We start from the raw sequence: 24,811 nt of genomic DNA, 5'->3' as shown, positions 1-24,811 counted from the left end.
TCCAAAATGGGAATATCACGAGCATAAGCCTCACGATATTTCCTCAATTGTTTCTCCTCAACCGAGCTACACTCGGAAGCGAACGAGGACCAGAAAACAGCCTGGGAACGAGAGAAAGATGAGCAAAAATAGGAAAAACATAAAACAAAAACACAACTCAAAGAGAAAAATCTAGCAATTACCTCGTTCAGATAGTACTGGGCCATCATAGCCGGATTCCTCTCTTCGGCCCCAGGAACCCTCCACTGCGGGTTAGCACGAAGCAAATTCTCCCGAGCAGCCTCGGGGCCCACCAAGGATCCCACGTGAGCCAAGGGGTCCTCTCCCAAAATCGGAGCCCTGGCATACCGAGTCATCGCCTCCCTTACTTCTTCGGGGATCCGTTTTAGCGGAACATCCGAACAGGGATCAGCATGGATCAGCCTATCCAGGGCCGAGGTAGAAGTAGAACCCAAAGTTGAGTGGCGCCTCTTCCTCGTCAGACCTTGCTCGGGCTGCTCCTCCTCTCCAGCAGAGGGAACCTCCTTCTGAACCTCGGGAACCGCAGCTTCGGGGCCCGAGAGATCTATCATCTCCTTGTCTGGACTCTTCTCTCTCTCGAAGGGAAGATCAGCAGACTCCTTCTTCTCCCCAGCTACCTCAGGGACATCCGAACCAGGAACAAAATCGGCTTCAATCGCCTCCATCACCTCGGTGATATCCTGGATTTCGATCCCCAAAGCAGCAGATGGTTTCAGTGGAGAGGGGATGATATCTTCCTCGATCAGCGGCTGGTCCACGGGCGGCGGTTCAGCAATCACCACACTCTTTAACTTCTGCCCTGGCAAGGGCATGAAGTGAAGAAGATTCTTAGGAGGAGGCATGACTTCCGAAACCGCTTCCTACATAGCAAGCGTTCAAAGATTAGTTTCGGAAAAAGGGAGAAACGAACTACAAAAAACTCCAAGTCAGAACAAATACCTTCTCCGAGGGCTGAGAAGCCTTTGCTTTCTTCGGATGCGTGGAAGGCCTCAAAAGAGTGCTACCCTTCCTTTTGCGTTGATCCTAAAAAGGGGAGACCAAGGGTCAACGAATGTAAAAGAAGAAAAAAGGAAGAAATAGAGAAAAAAGCGTGAAGTACCCGGTTCCTAGATAAAGAGATATCTATCCGAGCCGGGGATGAAACCGAAGGAACGGCACGCGGCACAGCGTCAGTCTCAGGACCCTAAAAAGATGGTCCAGGACCAAGACGTTAGCCGACGGCCAACCGAAAAGAAGAAGACAAACAGAAAATCGAGCCTATAAATGAACACTCACCGGGTCCGAAGTTGTCTTCAACACAGGAAGCACAACCTTCACAGGAACAGCTTCAACAGAGGAGGCGGAATCCCACGGATCAGCTCGAACTTCGGATATCCGAGCAACCCCCGAAGGAGACAACACGTAATCCTTCAGGCGAGGATTACGAGGGTTATCTTTTCCGAACTTGTACTCGGGAGCCGGGTCGTGAATAGTCTTCAAATCCAAAGAAATGCCCAACTTCTTAGGATCAATGCAGCTAAAGCCGTACTCTGCAAAAACAAAGCACAAAATATGTCAGCAAAACGAAGCAGGAAAGAGAAGGACAAACTCACTGAAAAAAAGGTCTCAGCCGAAAGACACCTACCCCTGTCAAAAATCCTGCTGAGACCGGCAACAGCAAGAATGTCCTCCCTCAAAATGTAATTGAGATTCGGGAGCCAGCTAGACGGCAGTCGATAGTTATCCTCTTGAGCCAAGAACCACTGGAGAAGGTCCACATAGTGGCGATGATTCCGATCTGGAGCTGCCACACCCCTCATATCAGGATCAGGAGCCACGAACCACTTCGGAGGACGATAAAAGTTGGGATGCTTCGGATCCGTCGGCACACGAACGAGCAACCACTCCGTCTTCCAATTGTGGTCAGAGCTAAGGTAAGGGTACGCCGTGATGTAGTTCGGATCCCCCCTCTTTCGGGATTTCTTGTTGACAATGGTCCACCAACCATACCCATCACCCTTGGAAGCATGGTTGAGAACCAGATCGTGAAGATCCCGAAAAATAGCGACAGAGCAAGGGAAATTGACGAAGTCACACACCCATCTAAATCCGATTATGTGCCTCATAGATTTGGGTGTGAGCTGGGCCAAACTAATGTTGTACGACACCAAAAGCTCGGATACGAACGGATCCAAAGGAAAGCGGAGACCATTCTCCAAATGATGAGTGTACACGGAAATGAACCCCCTCGGTGGATGAGTCACCCGAGGACGCTCTTGTTCAGGAAGCTCGCACCAATACCCCAAGGCATGCTGAATTCCGTATAACTCCTCGGCCTTCCGATGATAATTCCCCAACTTCGCTTCCACCAACCAGTCACCGCTGACCGATTTCTCCAACGGACCGTCGATCTTGGTGGTCTCGTGCAAAATTGAGGCATACCTGCCCTTCGGATCAGCTTCCGTCCAATGAACTGGAAACTCGGGGTAACGACGACGAGCACCCGAAAAGCCAGCTCTCTCACCAGAGGTTGCGCGTTCAGACACGCCAGACCCACCAACTACATCATCTTCGGAAGCATCCCAACCAATCGAACGCTTCTCCAACGGCCTCGCCGAAGGCCGACCCCTCGAAGTTTTCGATAACCTCCCCGAAGGCACGTTCTCCCTCTCACTAGAGGAGCCAACGACGAACTTGCTTTTGCCCCTATTCTTTGCCATGGTCGCGAAATCTCGATCTAGGGTTTAGATTGAGGGGTAGAAGGAAGAACGAAGAAAAAAGGAGAACTCAGAAACAAATTACCTTTTTCCGAAGCGGAATTCGCCGATAAAGCAAACAACACAAGTTCCCGAAGTCTAAAGTTGGCCGAATTTCGTAGATCTGAAGAAACAAATTGCACTGCGATCGCCGGAATTTAGAGAGAGAATGGGTTTGAAAGAAGGAGTAAAAAGTTCGAAAAGAGCAAAGCACCCAGTATTTATAGAAAAGAAAAAGGGCGCATCAACTTCCTCAACCCACGATCTCCACGACGCAATACAACTCCCAACACTTGTCATCAATGCAAATCATCTCTTTTCAAAAAAAGAGAGGGAACTTTCGGACTTCTGACAGCTGGAAACCCACCCATTTAATTCTAAATGGACCGGGTCTGGGGGGCATGTTGTTTGGGCTCCCAATTGATTCTCAATTGGGCCACTAAGTCTAAAGCCCAATGGCTCTAAACAACAGCATCAAACCTACCAATGGCTATTCAGTCATCCATCAAGGCCCAAGGCCCAATAGCAATAAATGACCTATGGGCATTTATTATGCAAACACTATAAATAGGCCGCCAAGGCTCACACCTCAAGGTACGTCCAATTTATCGCCTTAAGACTACTCTTCTAGAGAACTTCTCTCTAGAATCCGAGCATCGTTCTTACTTAGGCATCGGAGGGGCTTTCCTCGGAAACACCCCCGAGGCTAGTGACTTTGCTCTTGTGCAGGTGAATTCGGACTCCACTCATTCAAACAATCAAGATCTTCAACACATACGAAAGGGCCTTCATTCGAAGCCCATTGTTTCCATATTTACAACACCGGAACAATTTATAATTGTAGTATTGCTCGTGTTCTACGACAAGGTTTTTAGACATACTATGAGAAAATTTATACTCTCTTTTCTCTAAGCATAACCTTCACGTCTTTAAGCAGAACTGCAGAAGTATGAGACTATGAGTATATGTGTTACGATAGGATTACTCAATACTCATAGTAGTTCAATACTATCGGACGTTCTATTCAAAATTTAACTAAACTATCTATACTATTATATTATATTATACTAGTTTTTACCTCGTGCATCGCACGAGTTTCTTAATTTAAAAATTCGGTTACTTCGTTTATGTAATATAAATAGGATACACAAATTTTGAAATAATAAAATGTGAAGCAATCGGAGTATATATAATGAAATTAAACTTAGAATGTGAAACAAATAAAAGTAATTTTGAAATAAATGAATACTCCGTATCTAATTAAGGAGAAGAAGTTAGAAGGATGAATATAAATGGTATTTAACAATAAAATAAAATAATATAAAAGTAATGACACGTGGCATCACTTTATACAAACATTGTGTTTTAAAATATTAGAATAGATATTTCATGTTATTATTGCAAAAATAAGTAAATGTGAATATTATTAATGTAGTAATGTGGGGCATCGCCTGAGCCCAAACTAGTTGTTTCCTAAATACGTGTTTGTATAGGATTAGGAAACTTAGATGTATTATATATTTAGAATGAGATTAATAAGAACGATCCGAATTTGAGCACCAAATACATAACTTACCATATAGTGAGATTGAGATTAATGAGAACCATTGGACTTGAGCAACCAAAAACCCTACAAACCACAGTACATGCCTCGAAACAACACTTACAAGAAAGGCAAACATTCCCAAGCGCAAGAAGTCCACGCTGTTAAAAACAACCCACTAAGGACTAATGTTGGGTCAGAGACTGAAAGTTCACCCCACTAGGTCCACTTTGGAAGCAACCAATGACCGACTCTACGCTCAATGAAAAATGGCTTCTTTAGGACCAACACTTGAGCCCGCAATAATCAAAGGAAAGTACTTGGACGGCTCTGCCTACTTCAAGTACCACAGAGGCAAGGGCCATGACGTCGAAAACGGCTGGTTCCTCAAAAACACGATACATGATGGACAATGTCATTCCACTACCTAACGTGCACAAGCCAAGCAACGACAAAAGTCCTCTAGGAACTTGCTGCATAACACTCGACCACCTTGAGTGCACGACCTTTGACCCCTTGAGCTATATAACACCTCAAGGAGAACCGTTGGCCCGATCACCAGCGATCCACCAATGTAACGACGTCTGCGGCATTTGGGACGACAATGCCAAGGATGTCTATCTGTTCCAAGCCGAGGCCACAGGCCAGAACTACTTCACCGAAGACTGGCATGCAGTGCCATTCACCTACCCTCCTCTTGCAGAAACCGAGGTCAATAACTTTACCCGGTCTGGAAGGATATATCAGTCGTATATCAACCCATCACCTGTGAGAGATACCCCGAATCGGAAAGTCCCCGATCACAGGTCAGAATGATTGTTTTCATGTCGCAGATAGGGGTGTAAATTGGATGGACTTGATTGGACTTTGCCAAGTCCAAATCCAATCCAAAATTTTTTGGACTTGGATATTTGAGTTCGAGTCCGGTCCAAAATTTTTCGAGTCCAATCCAGTCCGATTCATATAAATTTTCTTGAGTCTGAATCTGGTCCAATCCGATCCGATTTTCTTTTTTAAAAAAAACTTTATTTTAATTAAAAAAGAATAAGTTAAACTCAAATGGTTCGAACATAGATGCAAATAATAATCTTACCGTCTAACTTTTCGGACACATAAAATAAAATGTACAAGTATTAAAATATTGGATATGAAATCCTTTAACACCTATAACTATAAGTCACTCTTCCATAAAGGGAAAATAAATAGTCAGATTCGTTTAAGCAATAGATAATATTGCAAAAAACATATATGTCTTACGTACGCACCTAAATACTTAGCCAAAAATAGTTCAGTTCTTAAAAAACGTAAATTTTGAAATATATTAAAGCTTAAGAGCAAGATTAGCGGTAGTCTGAGTAATAGTATGAGCAATAGTCTTATTGAATATTAACTTAAGACCTCCCATTTAAGTGGAAGAGTATGAGAAAAGTCTGAGCAAGAGTCTTGGAATTCCAAGACTCTACTTAAGACGTTTAAACAATACATTCAATGTTAATTATTATTATTTATTCTTTTTTATTTTATTATTTTCATAATTTGAGGAGTCTTGAATGAGTACGAGGGGTGAAGTGGAAAAATTAAGTAAGTCTAAAAGGGTCTCAACAAGAATCTGATTAATTGAAAATAAATAAAAATTAATAAAAAGATGACGGGGAAGTCTTAGCTTATACTAGCGCTAATCTTGCTCTAATAACCAACCATCGTAGACGACGAGAAAGCGAAAGAGAAAGATGATCTTTTTGGGTTATGAAATGTAACATTTGGTTGTTTTTTATATATTGCACGTACTAAATAAAAGTCCAAAAATTACATACTACGTATTTCACAATAGTTTTAAATTACATACGAAGTATGTTTATATATAGATAATTTTTTAAAACTTTGGATTTAATTGAATTTTTGGACTCCAAAAGGTTGAGTCCAAGTCCAATCCAAAATTAATTGGACTTGAAAATTTGAGTCCAAGTCCGATCAAAAAAATTTCAAGTCCAATCCAAACCAACAATTTTAGACTGAATTGCATTAGACTTTGTACTTTTCTCAATCCAATTACAATAGTAGATCCATTTAAAAAATGCCAAGCGGGAGTATTATTGCCAACGTAGCAGCTCTCTTGTTTTAAATATTCTTTACCTTAATTAAGCGAAAAATATCTATTACGGAGTATCATTTTCTGGAGTAAAATCATTGAGATTGATTCTCAATATGATACGGAGTACAATTTTGTAAATAAATTTTTATTGATCCTTTAACAAAGTGGTGGTGATAATTATTGAGCTCCTTTATCAAGATTAATTAGTGGTTAAATCGCGTGAATTAGTTGTTAAATCGCGTGCATGTTACCACGTAAAAAATAAAAAAGGACGAAGGGTAATTTGTTTTTCCGAATCATCAAAATATGATTTCATATACTATAAAAAATTCATGATTCTAGGTTGCCCTTGGCGTGGCCCATTCGACCCTAAGGATGAGATTATCATAACCATAACCATTAAGCTTGTTGATGGCTCGCTCAGCCTCTTCTCGGATGGCAAAGTTTACAAATCCAAAACCTCTGGTCAACCCAGTCTTCTGGTCAATGGCTACATAAACACGGGTGATCTGACCAAAAGTTCTGAAGAGCTCATGAAGATCAGCCTCTCTGGTATCCTCTGATAGGTTAGTAACACGAACTGAGTTCTCTTCATTCCTGCGTTTCATGTCAGTAGGGGTTCTCTCAGCACCTGCCCTCAAACTCGGAGGAACATAAGCTCCTTTGGAACCAGTTGTAGAAGCAGTTGCTGGCCCATCTGTGGGAGGCTTATCAGCAAAACTTTCAGGAGGTTGTGCGAGATCCTTGTAGGGACACATCGCAGTCCAGTGGTTACCCTTTTTACCACAAGTCCTGCAAACCATAAGGACAGCACCTTTGCTACCGAAAGGGTTATCCCCTGCAGATTTAGTCTCCTCTTGTTTAGTCCCTGTCAAGAAAACAAACGTTATAAGGAATGCTAAAATAGGGGCTTGTGATAATTCCAGGTAAAACTTGACCCACAAAGAAACAGTTCCCGAATATACTAGATCATCAGCATAGACAAGGATCTAACAAAAAAATTCTTACTACGATGCCAGAAATTAAATTATCCTAGAAAATAGTTGGTCCTACAAAATCAACCATCCAGTATTTACACTGGACCACTTCCAATCCAAAACTGCTACTCATCAGAAATAAGTTATACTCCGTAGAATATATCATCAGTCAACAGTTCTTCTCACAAAGGAACAAAAAGAAGGGAAAAAAAGGGATGAACTAACAGCAAGAAACCTAACATCCTAATTTCTAAACACTAGAGCAAGCACTTGATATAAGTCTAGCCTAATTACATTCAGAAGTATAAGGTGTGTGCTACAACCAACACTCTCTGAGGATCTTTCTTTCCGCAAACAAAGTACGCAAAATCCTAGAATCTCAATAAAACAAAAAATCCTAGAATCTTAAACTACATTCTGACACTTCCCTGTGATCCCATCCAATCTTCAAATACTCGCATATCCAACTACCAAGATACTACTAATACACTCCCACTAACATACTTAGCTGCACTATGTTGCCACTGTCAGCACTGCATTGTAGGGCTAACAAGGGTATCAAAGGCGATAGCAAGAGTCCTACGATAGAGACAGCCATTGGAGGGAGTGTCCCCAAGAGGGATGGTTTTATACTACTTCTGCGAAGCTAATTTTTTTTACTATACGCCCAATATATATTTTTTTAGTTAATACTTCGTAGGTTTTAAGTCTTTTAACACAACTCGAAGTTCGAAACATACATATATATATGAGCACCAGATTTCAGAGATGAGATTTTCCAGTATCTTTTGCTGTCATTGTTGGCAAACTGCTACTTATCAGTCTGTCAGGTATGATTTTTTTATGGGGAAGGGACAGAGAAGAGTAATCAGGAGACAGTGAACATATAAACTGTATACATTAAGCATTTGATGGAAACAAATGTATGATGGTAACTAGCAATCCCAACGTAGCTATATTTTGTTTTCTTCCAGTAATACTTTATATGTAATCAAAAGCGGAAAAGATATTCGGGTAGGGATATTCGGGTGCCCATGATAGAGGAAGTGAAGAATTAAAAATAATGTGGACAGGCCACTATGTACCGAAACATTTTTGATGTGTTTCACATCACCACAAATATAAAATAAGAGACTATCATGATATACTTAGAGGGACATCCATCCTTTCACGATTCTTTTCTATTGATGATCTCCATCATCAAGAGTCTTACTTTTTCACTTGTTCCTCCATTGAAATAGCTCATACTTTCCAGTTGTGCACATATATGTATGACGAATGAAGGTCAAATTTAGAGCAACATCCATTTTGACTTTGTTCATTAAGATAACTATCACAATTATTACCTCACTACCTATTCTAGAGTGCTCTATTTTTATCAGAGCACATGTCTGAAACGAAGCACCAAACCTATCATGTATCCAGTTGATGGGAGATCCGAGGAGGTGCAAATATACACAACCCTGCCCGTATTAGTAAGAATATTGACACTGTAAAAAAAAAATTGTGGAAGAAAATAATCACTGAAAACTCTATGTACATAGAACAATGCAATCATATTCAGTTACATATTAAAACTGACAGTACTAGTAACAGCAATGCTAATACTATCACTATATGAAGACTACTAATAAATAACAGTGGCAACACATAAGAACAGTAGAAGAATAGTGATTGACAAAAACGGCCACAAAAACAGTAACAGCAGCAACAACCACAAAAACCGTATTGTTCTACGTGTTCATAATGTTCTCCAACTCCCCCAACTACAATAGCTACTTATATTCCATTTACCACCAAAACGTGTCACGAAATCAATTCTCTATGTTTTTTAAAATCCAAATGTTACGCAAGTGTCTTGAATCCTCCCTTACACTACAACAAGAATAATAAGTTGCACCACAATCCAGTCACAAAGTTGTTAAATCATTCGTGTAGACAACCAATCTATCCATCACCTATGTTTACCAAACCAAATTTATAAAATGCAATTACAATAAATCTATCTCTTAATTTTGACTTGACACAGAACAAAACAAGATAGTGAAACCTTCAAGTCTTTATTGTCTCAAGCCTATTGTTATCCAAAACCTCCCAATAATTATCCATCAACAAATAAAAATTATTCACTATGCACCAAATCTTTAGATTAAATAAAACAACTGTAATCCATCCAAAGCTTCCCTTTCAGCCTAAAATACTATCCCGGAACTCTATTTCGACATTAAAATAGAACCGCACCTTACTGAAGCATCATCAATTATTAAACAAATATTTCTCAAGTTCTTTTCTTTTTGTAGTGATTCCTTCAATCTCCAAATCAGCTACATGATCGTCAGTCAGAAAATTTCAAAATTGCTTCAGATATCACATATACCATAATTCATAAAGAGCCAAAATTTATACCCACTCGCCGCCTCATTAGTGTCCTACATTAAGAACACATACATAAAGAACTCTAGTAAACTCCAATTCCCCCCGATATTCTCATGAACAGTCTCGATAAAACAGTTAAACCCCTGCCCTCTTCCAATTATGCAGCAAAAATACACCCTTTTAACCATAAAATTGACTGTCAATAAGAAAAAGCAACACAGCCAAATTCATCAATCTCAAAGGATCAACAAAAACAACGAAATCAAACAGCAAAATCCAGCAACAAAACAATTCGCAACAAAATTCAGAAAAACCAGTAAAATCGACATAGAAAAAATGGCGAGATCGATGCGAACCATGAGGCTTAGGGCGTTCAAGGGCTATTTCTTCAGTAGAAACCATTGTAAGACGAGCCCCGACATCAACGTGAACGGCATCGCCGAATTTAGACCAAGACCTGCGCTCAACTGCCTTCTTGCTAAGGTGAGCTTTGGCTAGCTTACGAACCCTAGTTGTGGTGGTGATCTTAACCTTGGTTCCATCATCTTTGAATTTATACTCGATGACCTTTTTGACGCCGTTGTCATCTGGACCAATCACCTGCCTTGGAGGTAGCAGGAAATCCAAATCTTCTCCTTCGTCTTCGTCAAGTTCTCCCCATCGAACCTTACCGTTCTGCATCGTTGTTGATGAGAGAGAAATAGTGCGCCGGGGAGGATGGAGAAAGTTAGGGTTCGGAGAGGGAGTCTAATTTGGGGATGTGATAGATAGAAAGAGTGAGGAATTCAAGAGTCGGGACTCAGGACTTCATGAGACGTCGAGTGTTAACCCGAATTGGGTGTTTGAAATCGAAGGGTTTCGGATTACCAATTTTATTTTACTAGTTGTTGGTCGGCTAGTGAAACTTTTTTTTATAAAACTATAACTAATATAAATTGCAAAATTATAATTTGTTATATTGATATGATTGTAGTAGCGGAAAAGACTTATGAAATAGAAAAAAGACACCACAGGTCATTTACAAATTTTCATTTTAACTTTGAAGGCCACTATAGACATTACAAATTTACCACCCGACTCTCGATAATTTTATGAAACACTTTAAAAACAAACATTTTCATGATATCCTCAAAATATTTACATGTAAACATCAAATGGACAAGGGAGGGAACTTTATAACTTAACGCACTGGAGTTTTAAATTACACTTGTTTGAGTATCGCCCGACATAAATAAGGTTGGGAAGAAATGTGACAACATCAAAATAACAAAGTAAACAAAGCAACCTAGTTCAGATTTTTGTTATTGTAATCACATTGCTAGACAAGATGAGAAGAACAGTGATGAGAGGAGAAAGAGAGAAGAGCAAATGAAATTGTTTCATGTATTTTTCTTTTGATTGTCGTTAAATGCAATAGGCAAAATCTTAAATGGAGGAAATGAGGAACATAAACTCAAAGCAAGGAGTAGAAGGATGCCAAGAAAAAATTGCAAAACGTTGATAAACCACTTGAAAAAGCAAGATAAAAAAAAAGTCTATGTAATCACTCGCCACCAAAGTTACTACATGTTTCCTTTTCATGAACCAGCGAGCAATGGGTTTATAGCACTCTAACGAGAGATGTTTCCGAGCTAAAGGTAGACAGGAGAGCTAAAAAGGTGAAAGAAAGTCATCTTCATAAATTTCAGCATCATAATTAACAATTTTCTAATTCATTCCCAGCAATTGCCAAAAAAAATACTCCGTATTAAAAAGGGAACCAAACCATAACACATTAACACCCAATACAACAACCTTAATAATTATACTACCACCTTTTAGAGCACAAGGATTCACCAGGTAAATTTCCTTCAAGTAGAGGTTAAAATTGCGTGTAATCTACACGAAAAAGCCCATCTGGACAACATCGCAGAGACAGAAAATTCAGTTTCCGGTGGCAGAGGCAGTGTTGCATACTTTTACAATAATTAAATTCAGCTTCTCCGCCCCAAAGAAAGTATTAGTCAAATATTCAGAAAAAATCTCAAGGGTCTCTAATCTTGTGATTATGATATAGTGAATTCAGCAACTTAGAAAAGGCCTATAACCTCATTAAGCTCACTCCTGGTGAAGCTCAACAAGAACTGGACATCTCAGAACTATAACCTCATTAAGCTTACTCCTTATTAGAGATTTGAATTCCGCAGCGCTTGAAAAATTCTCTAAATCCATAATTACTGAGGACATGACTGAACTGTAAATGTATAAGATAAACAGATTTGATATTAGTTAATCAGCATGACCTGATTAAACATAATATATTCTTGTGGCTTAACTGCTTAAGAAATATGATTCTTGTGTGTTGTTGTTAAGTAGCAAGCAACAAGAATGTAAAGATTTAACTTTGGGCATTGAAAAGCTTAATATTTGGTCAATTAGTAGAAACCCATGGAAAAAGATAACTAAACCAGGTTAAAGCTCAATTTCTTTGTCAATTGAATATTTTAAGAAACAACATCATGTATACACCACAATTCAACGAAATGAAGAGGTTAAGAGCTAAAGGACTATAACAGAATCTTACATGCAGGACTTTCACTGAGTACTTAGTGGCATTTGAATCAGCAACCCCTGGAGCCTGCGGGAGAGGACAGACGAAAGTTTAATGTATTGGATATGGTATATATACTGTACATATCTTGTGTTGTCTTGTTGCAACTGCACTCATTAACAAAATTGTTTATTTTCAACCAAAAAGAGATACAATCAACAAGTGTCTAATACTTCTTTAGATTTTTTTTTGAAGGAGGCGCGATCCTAAAAATGGATGCTTGCAGGACTGTCAAAATGTCAAAAAATCACAGAACACTATACATCATTTAAATATAGGACAACACATACTTGTTCTTGTGTACACATATACGGAGTAACACATAACAAATTATAAAGCTACTCAATATAAAATCATCTACACATGGAATGAATCATAGTCTAAATGGAATTTTATCAAAATGGTGATTGGAATCTAAATTTACTGATAACATTTTTTTTTGAAGGAAATTATCATATTGAATTAGTGTTGTTAGTTAGTTAGTACATTAACAAATGATAACCCCCATCCCCTCCCCTCCCCTCCCCTCCCCCCCCCCCCCTCTGTTCCCGTCCTCTAATAACTCTCTGCTTATTGCCATATGATCTATTGCATAATTAAAAAGTCGATTCCTATAATGCCCTTACCTTGCCTTTCAACCAGTTCTTTTACCCTCACTTATACTACATTCTAAAAACTTTATAAAATATATTTTTTGAGCTTGAGGGGGCATAAATATCAAATTGACGAGATGGAAGAAATAAGCACATTTGACCTTATGAGAACACCAAAAATAGAGAGAGTGTAGAGCGCATGACCATATCAGCCGAAGTCTAGAAGTAGGCGTCATGAAGTAGAGAACGACTTCTACAATGGCTTAAACTACGAAGAAAAGCATCAAATTAAGGTTCAACATTCAGATGAATGATGTTAAATATGCAATTTCTTGCGAGTGTCCCTCAAACTTGAACCCAATATAACAGATAACAAATACCATTAGACTGCGCTCATGCAAAGAAAGCCCATAAATTTATCCACTACTACAGCAAATCCAATTAATAAAAATTGGCAAAAGCTTGATAGCTTAAGCCGCAGAAACACCTAGAATAAATCATATTCTAAATGGCAATGCTTGATATCTTAAGACATAAAACTTGTTGTTTTATAGCTTGATAGCATAAGACACAAACTTTGATAGCTTAATACAAAAACCTTGTTGTTTAGTACTGATCAGGTTCTATGTGAAGCCATTCAACCCCACTACCACATTGCCATACCTTACAAACACGACCAGTTTACAAATCGCGCTCCATTCATAAACAAATCACCTTCTGATGTCCAATTCCATTTCTTCCATTCATTTTATGCTGCCTTCTCGCGTTTAGTGACCTGTTACAAGCCATTTGGTTAGTCATATTCATATATTTTCTTTTATTTCAAGTCATCTCGGACCGAGTCTACTAAAAAAGAAATAGGGTATTGCTGATAAGCTTATTATTATATTAAAAAAAAAACAGTCAGTTCAATTTCAGTTTTTTGGATATGAACTCATGTAATATCAGGTAAAATTTAGAACTGCATCTGTATAAGTTATTAGTTTTCTGTAGAATTGGGAATCAGAGAATGAAGAATCACCACTTTGTTGGACCGGCTATCAGGAGCTAGGACTTTGTTACCTTGACTGTTGATAGTTGGTCCTGCACTTCCTCCTATGGCATACATTCGCCACTGAGTGTAGTCGTTATTCACGACATGAAAATATCCATGTCTGCATCTGTAAATAGAGGAAGAACAGAAATATATAAAGATTGCAGTAACCTTAAATTAATCATACATATTAATATAGATCATTCCATTATTTTATATATACCTCGACATCCTTTGAACAAGGCCATCTCCGAAATGATTGAAAGCTATTGTACCTTGCATGTTCTTGTCTTGTTTATAATTATCATTATGTACCAAGAGCATGACCTTATTATGATCTGTCATGTAGTTATTAGATATGGTTATCGCGGTAGAGCCACGAATGGCGTCAATCAAGCCATCACCATCTGATTTGCTTCTCCAACCGCAAATTGTTGGTGATTTCCTGACATACGCGTTCCCTCCATGTTTACAGTCGTGTATTTGAATGCCATGGATGATTATGTTGTTCACCTTATGTCAGACGAATAGACGAAGCAGGATCCCTCAGCAATGTGCACATCAGTTCCTCTTCCATCTATGGTCTTGAGAGATCTGGTCATCAACTTCTGTTGCAGCTTGATCACCATATCAGTAGCGAAAACTATCCACAACGGTTCATCTTGGCTTACCCCGTACGTTAATGTGCTGATTTTCGGGTTGACAACATCCGCACTCGGATCATCTAACACGTAGATTTTGCCCTTTTTACCTCCCATAGAATTCTTACCAAATCCGATGGAACAGTTTGCCAACTGCTACTGGTTTTTATCCTAGTTCTCGTCACACCTCCAGCAATCGTCGATAGGATTACCCGACTGACACGAGCATTATTCGCCCTTCAAAATATGAAACACAACCCATGTTAGCCATGCATACATAGTGTTACTATACTGCAAGATACGGGTCATACAACCAGTTTAGCTAATAAAAACATGACCCTGCACGATTTGATCATGCTCTCTGTGAACCCAATCAACCCCACTACAACATTGCCATACCTCTATGTGGTTGTTGTTCAGAGCACCACCTTATCCACTTCGTTCTTCTCCTTGAACTCCCTTCAAATTCATATGAAAATCATTAATACAAACACTCCCTCGTTATATTTATTCTAATCCTACATTTAACAACTATTATGTAGTACAATTGTACAAATTTATAAACTCGAGCACTTTCCACTTCATAGAACTTTTCGGATATTACCTGCTCTTAATCTCATCCAGAAACTCCTCAACGCTATGGGACTCCTCAGTGGCAACCACATAGTCATCAGGATTTTCCTGTTGAAGCATCAACCACATTGCTTCAACATAGTCTCCCGTGAATACCCAATCCCTTGATGCTTGCAAATTACCAAGAAAAGCTTGATCTGAGGCCCGATCTTGATCCTGCTAACAACACGAGTGATCTTCTGAGTCAAAAAGGTCTCTCCCCTTCTTGGTGATTCATGGTTGAAAAAAAATGTTGTAGCAAGAAAATATGCCTATATAAAAGAAACATGTTAGATGTTCATCCACCCGTACCTAGAACTGCTAGAATAAAGAGTAGCCAACAACATTTCAATATAGCAACAACAAGAAGCATCAAGTTACAACATCTAACTCATGACTAAAGTTCCACACCATAGAATAAATAATTATCCTATATAACAACTAAAATCTAGAGGTTTGAATAACCAACACAATCTAGCCTATGATTTTGAATATCATTCAAATGAAACCAGATCATAGAAGAAACCGATTGATGGATCCAATTGAAACAAATTCCAAATCTCTCTTAGGTGTGTAAAATACATTTCTAATAAAAAAACTGGAAAGTCACTGAGTTTGTAATAACAAATAATCAATCACATCAAATTAAACAATGCAGTTGAGTAGTTGAGAGATCAGCCATCAAAATCAAACAAATTTGAATACTATCTACTCACATGATTATGAAAATAGCACCTAAAACCCAAACTGATCTTCAACCATTTCCATTTATTATTGCTACCCAATACCTCAGGATTAAAATCTAACTCTATTTCAAAAGCTTATACAAATAAAACTCGAATAAAATTAATCAATCGGGATTATATAGAATACCCATACAAATCAAGATGGGAAATTAACACATAAAGCCCCGTTGAGTTAATGTTGTAGAGGAATCGACTGGGAGTTGTATATCTCCATTGTAGCAAACTGAATATTACAAAAAGAAAGGAGTGAGCCAGTACAACTATATATAATGATAAATTGAAAGAGTCATAGCCTAGGTTAAAGCAAAAATGTAAACTCAACAAACTAAACCCAAGAAGAAATCAAAACGAATTTTCTCCTAAAAATTCAATCATTCAATTTCACAATAAAGAAAAACACAAACTTACCACAGAAATCAAGGTAGAAGACAAAAACATTTGATAAAATGACAAAAAATCCACGGAAAATGAATAAATACAATCAACAAACGGAGGTAAATACTAAATAGCTGCTGCAAATTCATTTTTTTTCCAAACAAAAAAAAAGAATTAAACCCTAAATAATGATACTCACCTCATCCGAATCTAGGAAAGTGAAGACTGCAAAAATCAACAACAAAAATAAGAATAGTTAGGAAAGTTGTTGATGTTGAAGAGAGGAGAAACACAAACGAGAAGAATGACAGATTGAAGAACTTACCATACAAGAACATGGAGAGCAAAGCCGCGGGAAGGAGATAGGAAATCACGAAGAACCTAGAAGTGAGGAGAGAAAAACCGTCTACATAGATATGAGGAGTTAAGAGGCAAAAATGATATATGGTAAAGAAGTTAAGGGCTTTTCAGGTACTTTACTATTGCATGAATAGTAAAACACAACTCCTAGCTTTTAAAAGGTTATAGATTTTAAATTTTTTTTAAGGTAAAATTAGGCACGGTTTAATTCACCTTAAGATTTTATTTCTTATTTCAAATTAGATCAGAAAAAATTAAATCATATAATAATAGTGATAATAATAATAATTATAATAATAAAATCTCTCAAAAGGGGTGATTAGGGTGCAGGTTCCACGTACATAATCCGGCAGTGGATGCGGCGTTAATTGGTCCGGCGAAGGATTCAGGCGGTTGCAGGCGGTTAGGTGGCGCAGGTTAGGCGGTTACAGACGGTTTTTCGGGCGGTTATTTCAAATTTTTATTGCAGTTTTGGTGTGTTTCTGGTGCAGTTTTCAAGCAAATTTTCAGGGGGTTCACGTGACGGTAAAAGGTTTTCAGGTGTGTTAGTATTGGGTCAGTTTGGCAGCGGAATTAGGACCGGTTTTGGGCAGTTTCAGGAAGGTTTCTGGCGACTTTCTTGGGGAGTTGTTGATCAGTTTCCGATGACTTTCAAGTGTTTGCGACGTGGGTGTTTTTTGTTTCGGGTTCGACGTTGGTGTGGAGTTATGGGCGGCTGCTTCTTGTGTATCGTGGGTGTGTGACGTTTGTCGCGGTGGCTGCGGGGTTACGTGGTGTTGTTGTTTGGTGTTGTTGTGGTGGTTATTATTGCGTGGTGTTGCTGTGTGTTGGGGCTGCATAGTGTAGATACATAGTGTGTTGCCCCTTTTGGAGTTGTTGTGTTACACCATGGAATTAAAAATCCAACCGATCTCAATCTCTAATGCCTTCTGATGTGGTGCGTTTTCATTGTCCATTTATGGTCTTAATGGGTGTCAAGATGGCGAGGGGAAATGGACTTACTAAGAGCTCTTTGATCACTCATCTTCTTGATCGTCATTGTAGGGCTGCTGCTCAAGTAGTCATACGACACTCTCTAACCAACGACTTGGCTATTTTTATCTGAGGCTGGGTTGACCTTCCGCCGTATGGGGATTTGGCTTTGTGGGGTTTGTTTTAAGACGCGAATTAAAATTAACCACATACTCATTTTTGTAATTTCAATTTTTAAAGGTCATCATGATTTTCTTGAACTATATATTATTGTTCTTGATTAGTTTCTTACTTTGTTTCTAATGTTTACTCAAACATTATATTCATGTCCATTATGATATTGATATTTATTATACGAAGTATTGATTTAACATATTTATACTTTTATAATTATCCCGTGCATTAGCGCGGGCACATATTAATAAACTTTTAATATCATCAATGTTGAAATGGATAAGACGACGACAATAATAATTATCAAAAATATATATATATATATATATATATATATATATATAAGAGTGTTTGGGCCCTAGAAATTACGTTAGAGTATTAAGGGGGCGTTTGGTTGGGGGGTTTCAACAAAGGGAAAGGCAATCAACTACCTTGATTCCCTTTGTTGTTGTTTGATTGATCAATTTAATCATTCCCTTTACCCTTATGATTCCCCTATTTCCCTCTACTCTGATTCATCACCCTACCCCAAGGAATCAGGCTAACCCCCAAACTCTTCTTCATCCAACCAACTTAACTGCCACTTTGACCGTCTTTGACCAACACCTCCACCAAAACATCACCTGACCCACCGCTTCAACCACCTGTGCCGCCCAAACAAACCTACTCAACCACTTCAAGACCACCATACCCTCACCGAAACCACCCTAATCCCCACCGAAATCATCCAACCACCACCATAACCACCTTACCTGCCACAAAAACAACCACCCCACCCCCGATGAAGCCGCGTCGTGAGGAGATCTTAAAAAAAATAGATCTGTGAAGCGTGCTGCGCCGCGAGGAGAGCCGAGGGAAGCAGCGGCGCAAGGAGAGAAGCAACACCAGGAGGGGAGAGAAAATCGCGCCGCAAGGAGGGGAGAGAAATTCGCGCGCAACGAATGGCGATGCAGGCCGTCGGTGGGTAGTAGAGGCGGAAGAAGGGAAGAAATCAACCGAATGTAGAGGTGGCAGAGGGATGGTGGTGGTGGTTTTTGTCGATTGAAGAAAAAGGGGTGGTGGTGTTATAGAACGTTTCATTGTGATTTTTCACAAAACAAACAACTTGTGTCAAGAAAGGGTTTTCCATTCCATTCCTTTTCAAACCCTTTCTTGATTACATTCCGTTTACCCCGTGTGAACCAAACGGCCCCTAAGTTTTAGCTAATTGAAAACTAAAAGTGAAACAGTTTTGACTTTTGAGAAAATAGAAAACCAAAACTGAATCAACTTTGAAAAAATAGAAAACCAATATTGAAATCATGGAGCCGAAACAAGAGTTCAAAAATCAAGAATTATGTTGTCTGAGCCCGGGTTCGAACCGGGGACCTCTAGTGTGTGAGACTAGCGTGATAACCGACTACACCACCCAGACTTATTGGTAACATAATTATTAAGTACATACTACTTTAAATACTCTCATCATCTAGTATCAAAATTTCATTAGATTTCCGAATACGAACTAAATTTTACACAAATAAAAATCCTCCGTCACCTTAATCGGTAACATCTTCCGGCCAAAATCTGTCACTTTCTCTCTCCCCTGGAAAAACGCAATGAGCGCGCAGTACCACCATGCATCTCTTGGTCGACGAACTGTAATTCAATCTAAACCTTCACTTTTGTTTTCTTCTTTTACATTCATTAATTCATAATCTATAAAAATAATTTTTTAAAAAAATGATCTTTCCCCCTTTTTAATTTTGAATTTGATTTAGTTGGAAGAAATTCGACAGAAGAGAGCTGCAGAAAGGCTGAAAAAAGTATCCTCTGGATCCGATCTTAGTACTTCTTCTAACCCACCTGGTAATTCTCACAGTTATCATTTTTGTTTCTTTCGGATTTCCTTAAAGAGCTTATCTTGATTAGAAATATTGAATTTGGATTGATTTCTTTGATTAATTAAATTGTAGACAATGGTGAGATCAAAAAATCTGACAGCGTTTCCAGGTTTTCTGAGGTATATATTTTCAAATATTAGCTCATTTTTAACATTGGAATTTCTGCTAGAATATATTCAAATTTCTTGTGCATTAAAGTTTCAATCTTTATAACTTTAATGCCATTTTTCAGGGAATTTGAGCAAAATGTCTGATACTATAGTTGCTTCTAGAATTTGTTCTTTTTTAAGGATACATTCATACGTAGCCCTAAAGTTTCAGTCTTTGTCAACAATGAAAATAATGTGTGGTTATATTGCTCAGAATCAGCTATAGATGATATGCTTATGCTATAATTTTCCATGTGTTGTTGCGTAGAACGTTATCGGCAGTATTGTATTAGGATCTACATAAAAGGATTGCAGAAAGTTTCAATTTTTTGGGGGATTTATTTTTTGGCGGGTTAAACACCTCAGGTTCAGCTTTTGAGGTAGAGGTTGATCTTGTTGTTAATTGTTAATGTGCTATACAGAACGATATTGGTAGTTTAGTAGCACAGCTGAAGGATTTGCAGCAGAAGAATGTAGAGTTTGAAGATGAGAATAACAGACTGAGCTCCAAGGTTTTTTAAGTTGAATTTATAGATATTATTTTTCAAGACTTACACCAGGCTCCTGAATTTACATCTGGATTTATATTTTTCTTTTCCCAATGCAGCTTCAGGCAAAAGAAGTGGAGTGTGAGACGCTGCAAACACGATTAAGTGATCTGGTAGGCATATTAGATATTTCAGCTCACTTATGGTTTTCTTGGTGATGTATGGAGAATTAGTGTAGCTTTGTGTTGGGGAGAAGGATAAGGGTTTCTAATAGAGGGCTGTATTGGTTTTCTCTGTGGAATGCAGGAGCAGAACACAGTACCATCTTTGAGGAAAGCACTTAGGGATGTTGCAATGGAGAAAGATGCAGCAGTTGTTGCACGGGTATGGACTCTCAGAAGGATATCTTTGTTTTATGGAGATGCTTTTTAAGTTATGGTTTTGTACCCGTATTGAATCTGGTATTTTAGTGTAGGAGGATCTCTCAGCGCAGATTCGTACTTTGAAAAGGCGTTTTAAGGAGGCCGAAGAAGAACAGTACCGAGTATGCTGAGGCTTTTTTTTTTTTTTTTTTCCCATTTAGTAAAAGATAAAAATTTGCTATCCTTCCTTTTAATCGATGTCTTGCAATAGGCCGAAGAAGATGCAGCTGCTTTAAGAGCCGAACTCAATTCCATTCAGCGACAAGCATTCAACGATTCTGCTAGTGGCATGGCTGCTATGGGAAACCCACCAGATCACATACATTCATTAGAAAAGGAGTTAGCTAACCTGAAATTTGAGTTAGAAGTGAGTGCTGGTTTGACAAAACATGTTAATGATTTTCTTTCTTTATTGTATCTTGGAGATCTCTGATGATGAATCTTGTCAGAGGGAGTCAAAACTTAGGAATCAAGAGCAACAAAGGTTAGAAGAAGAGCAAGTTCGAGTTGCTGCTCTTATGTCTGAAAAGCAGGATTTGGAATTGAAGCTTACAGAATTGACAAGAAAAATATCAGGTAATCTTTGTAAACTTGATTTACTTTTTTTTTTTTGGGGGGGGGGGGAGGGTATTTTTCATTAGAGCATGTACATTGGGGCTCTTGAAATTACTCTCAAACGAGAGAGAAAATAAGAGCTAGTTAAGAGCTAACTCTACCCCAGCATTGGGGTTTTTGAATGGCTCTTGAGTAGCTCTTCATAGAGAGCCACTTAAGGGTGGCTCTTGGCCCAGAACCACTTCATTTATTTGGAGAGCTAGCTCTATCTATCATAGCATGACATGTGTCCATAACTCTTTATTTTTTTATGGGACCACAATTAGGTGTATCCCTTCATGTAGATGCACTTACCAATATTGGGGCTCTTGAGGATGTCTTGTAGAGAAATAGTGGTATAGAGAGATAGAGAGTGGAGAGCTAGTTGGAGAGCCATGACCTATGCACATCCTCTTAGAGATTGTAATTCAAAGCCATTCGGCATAATTTCATAGAAAACGTTTTACGGAGTACTACATTTGATGTTCACGTCTAAAAATCGTTTTATTACTCTTATACTGTACCACACTGTCAGGAATAATGGATGATGATTAATGACTTGCTGCCATGTTTCAATCAATTTATGAATGTTGGTAATTTGGGAAAAGCTTGACAGGGACCTTTCTGTTTTCTTTCAATGGGAAGAGTCAATGGTTTTGTATCCAAGTGTTTAATTGCGAGCTAGGGATCTATAGATTGCCTTTTCTAAATTATTACTGACATCATCTAGTGACTTGTTTTTTTAATATTTTTGTTTGTATTTGTTGCAGAAGATGCTGCAGAGAAAACATCATCGAAGACATATACCTTGGTCAGCCAGATTCCTCTTCATATTGATTCCCAATTACATTTTTCCTTGTATTTGTGTGTTCAAAGCAATCTGTGATTGCTGTACCTTATATCTCACTTTTCATGTTAACATATTGAGTTCATGCTTAGTCGTTCTTTTAAAGTGGGATCTTTGAGCAGACTCTAAAAATGGAATTGAAATGATAGAACTAGTCAAGTCTTGGAATTTTATTCCAGTTTTGACTAAAGAATTTAAACCTTGTAATAAATTTGACATTGAATTGATACACGGATCAAAAGAGTCATGTACATACTACTAGTATAATGTTTCAGTCAACACATCTCTGTGGACTTCTCTTTCTTTGCTTCAATGAAGTGCCTTCAAAATGAATGCTTATCTTTTCGAAATCTTGTAGCAAGACAAGGAGAAGTTTGAGGATCAGTTGCACGATATGGCAGTAATGCTTGAGAGATTAGAAGGGGGGAGGCAGAAGCTTCTGCTAGAGGTAACCTCTCTTGCCTCATTAATTTTGGCTGGAAAGCTTTCTTGCCTTATTAATATAGAACATAATCCTTTTTTTTACCCCTATCCCGTTCTTTTTCCTAAATGCAATATTATTTTCTTTCCCTTTGCTCAAGTTAGGCTATGTTTTTTGCAGATTGATTCACAATCTTCAGAGATAGAGAAGCTCTTTGAGGAAAATTCAAACCTGACATCTGCTTATCAGGAGGCTGTGGGTGTGGCCTCACACTGGGAGACTCAGGTGATTTAAGTTGCTTGAAGTTTTTCTACATGTTCATAATCTGAGGCATTGTACACAGATAGCTATTTGTGCTTCAAATCCTACCCTTTTTTCTGTCTTGTCAGATGTCCACTTTTGATAGCATCAATGCTATGATGTTTCTAAAACTACGATCTAAAACTTGAGCTGCTGAGTTAACTTTTCAAGAAAGTCTGTATTGCATAATATAAGAATTGTAGCCCTTTATTGCATGGAGGCCTTAACTATCAAGTTGTTCTTTTATCCTGATTTATATGATGCACTTTTCTTGTTTTGGTGTCTGCAAAATTTTGGTAGTACATTAGTATGTTGTATGGAATCAGAAATTAGAAACTGAAACATAGAGTCCGATAAACAAGGAAACACAATTTCCAGACAATTAGGATGTGTGGAAACTAATTGAAAGTGTGAAACTATAAGTAGTTTTAATTTTACCCAGAAATCTAACGTTTTTGGCCAGTAATTAAGAACAATGTATATCAAGAAGGTAACAGTGTTAGTTTAGGTTTTTTTTATAGACAGACTAGAAAAATAGAAGGTCATTTTGAGAGTTTAAAGAAATGTTTAGGGGAAGAACGTGTTGGCCATCTATAAGAAGGGGTTTTCCTGAGTTTTCGAAGTTCCAGTAACAGGAAGGTTGACCTCAATGAGAGTATTGGTGCTACACTATATTTTGTTGTGTTAATAACAAAACTGTACCTGCCTGATAATGTATTAATTCAGGTCAAAGAATGTCTGAAGCAAAATGAAGAACTCCGAGGAATGCTAGACAAGCTGAGAACAGAACAGATCAATATTATGTCTTCAAATGGGGGACAAATGATTAACGGCTCATCTGGAAAAAATAATCATGGTGGAAGTGATACTGGATCAGATGAAATACTGAACCTCAAGGTTAGTATTTTATATTCTTGCCACTCTTGACTCTTTCTTGTCTGGAATGCATGAGTTTCTTTTGATGTACCTTAAAAACTTGCAGGATTTCTTTCTCAGCTTTTTTTATCATGTACTCCCTATAACTAATTGTCACATCGTGCCTACCCTTCATGAGGATGTGACAAGTTTATAGGAAGACCCTTACTATAATTGTGTGATTTATACTTCCCCATCAATTTTTTCACATGTTGATACATTAGGAGATCTAATCAGGTATAAACCAACACAATTTTAGGAAAGGTAACGACTTTTCCAAACATCTCAAATTGCACGTACCAATTATTTCCAGATGGAGGGAATATGATTAGTAATTATGAGCTGTGAGTTATAGCATCTTCTAATGTCCCTGAGAGATTTGATTTGCATCTGCAATTCTGTATTCAGGGTCAACTGCTTAGGGAGCAAAGCAGAGGAGAAAGTTTATCTGCAGAGATCATGCAACTTTCTTTGCAACTGCAACAAACCTCGCGGGCCTACACGGGTCTTGCACGCCTGTAAGTTTTTTCCTCTTTAAAATACGCCAGATGAGGAATTTTTGTTTTAAAGTATCTAACTCTGACATATGTGGGGTGGATTGTTTAAAAAATTACAGCTATAAACCGGTATTGCGAAATATTGAGAGCAATCTATTGAAGGCGAAGCATGACAGAGCTGTCTTTGTGAAGTGATGTGGGAATGTTCATTGTTCAATTTGTTGTACGGTGTACTTAATATTACAGAGAATATGTACAATTTACCAGAAAACTAGAAACGGACTATTATTGAGGGAGCTTGTTAATTGTTATGTTCTTTCTGTATTTAATGTATTATTTCCTAGGACTACAACGTGACACTTGAATCAAAGAAGCTATTGAATTGATTAATTTGTCACTTGTTGGGAGTTAATTTTACTCGCATCATTGTTGGGAGCTTGCTTTCATGATTTCGATGA

At 38.3% G+C, this 24,811-nt stretch overlaps 3 protein-coding genes, 1 non-coding gene and 1 pseudogene across 5 annotated transcripts in view; 1 reads left to right on the top strand and 4 right to left on the bottom strand.

Annotated features, from left to right (window-relative positions):
- The window catches only part of LOC130463432 (uncharacterized), a 62,374-nt gene extending 60,260 nt beyond the window's left edge, over positions 1-2,114 (bottom strand). Inside the window, exons 1-3 of the mRNA XM_056832565.1 lie at positions 1,297-2,114; positions 961-1,044; positions 294-881 (exon numbers count right to left, since the gene is read on the bottom strand). Coding sequence (XP_056688543.1) covers positions 294-863 — 570 coding nt within the window. The 5' untranslated portion in view covers positions 864-881; positions 961-1,044; positions 1,297-2,114. The remainder of the gene's footprint in view (positions 1-293; positions 882-960; positions 1,045-1,296) is intronic.
- A 4,501-nt stretch (positions 2,115-6,615) lies between these two features.
- On the bottom strand, positions 6,616-10,580 carry LOC110803612 (uncharacterized). The gene is made up of 2 exons (XM_022009136.2): positions 10,101-10,580; positions 6,616-7,259 (listed from the first exon to the last, which is right to left on the bottom strand). Exons 1-2 carry the CDS (start codon positions 10,423-10,425, stop codon positions 6,730-6,732), a joined length of 855 nt encoding a protein of 284 aa, XP_021864828.1. The 5' UTR covers positions 10,426-10,580; the 3' UTR covers positions 6,616-6,729.
- A 795-nt stretch (positions 10,581-11,375) lies between these two features.
- LOC130459158 (probable pectate lyase 5) lies at positions 11,376-17,733 on the bottom strand (annotated as a pseudogene).
- Positions 17,734-19,180: 1,447 nt separating this feature from the next.
- Positions 19,181-19,254, bottom strand: TRNAV-CAC (transfer RNA valine (anticodon CAC)). Its single transcript has one exon. It is a non-coding gene; the product is annotated as a tRNA-Val (tRNA).
- A 63-nt stretch (positions 19,255-19,317) lies between these two features.
- Positions 19,318-24,788, top strand: LOC110803614 (uncharacterized). Of its 2 annotated transcripts, none has more exons than XM_056830925.1 (15): positions 19,318-19,477; positions 19,598-19,685; positions 19,793-19,839; positions 20,292-20,381; positions 20,477-20,530; positions 20,664-20,741; positions 20,833-20,901; positions 20,991-21,146; positions 21,229-21,355; positions 22,147-22,184; positions 22,579-22,668; positions 22,822-22,926; positions 23,668-23,838; positions 24,265-24,374; positions 24,473-24,788. In XM_056830925.1, the coding sequence occupies exons 1-15, from the start codon at positions 19,436-19,438 to the stop codon at positions 24,546-24,548; spliced, it is 1,341 nt and encodes a 446-aa protein (XP_056686903.1). In that variant the 5' UTR covers positions 19,318-19,435; the 3' UTR covers positions 24,549-24,788. The 2 variants fall into 2 exon arrangements, with proteins under 2 accessions (XP_056686903.1, XP_021864829.1); XM_022009137.2 differs by having other exon boundaries at positions 22,144-22,184.
- The last annotated feature ends 23 nt before the right edge of the window (positions 24,789-24,811 follow it).

The sequence above is a fragment of the Spinacia oleracea genome, chromosome 6 (genome assembly GCF_020520425.1).
Source record: "Spinacia oleracea cultivar Varoflay chromosome 6, BTI_SOV_V1, whole genome shotgun sequence".
In the NCBI taxonomy this organism is placed as follows: Eukaryota; Viridiplantae; Streptophyta; class Magnoliopsida; order Caryophyllales; family Amaranthaceae; genus Spinacia; species Spinacia oleracea.
Note: the sequence above shows the minus strand (reverse complement) of the source record. Positions and strands in the feature narration are given on the sequence as shown.

Bases quoted from the DNA above. Each gene is read 5' to 3' on its own strand.
- LOC110803614 (XM_022009137.2), top strand. From the start codon at position 19,436: ATGAGCGCGCAGTACCACCATGCATCTCTTGGTCGACGAACT. The intron at 20,902-20,990 runs GTATGCTGAGGC...GTCTTGCAATAG, and splicing joins CCGAAGAAGAACAGTACCGA to GCCGAAGAAGATGCAGCTGC. The intron at 22,669-22,821 runs GTAACCTCTCTT...TGTTTTTTGCAG, and splicing joins GGCAGAAGCTTCTGCTAGAG to ATTGATTCACAATCTTCAGA.
- LOC110803612 (XM_022009136.2), bottom strand. From the start codon at position 10,425: ATGCAGAACGGTAAGGTTCGATGGGGAGAACTTGACGAAGACGAAGGA. The intron at 7,260-10,100 runs GTTCGCATCGAT...TTTTCTTGACAG, and splicing joins TGAACGCCCTAAGCCTCATG to GGACTAAACAAGAGGAGACT.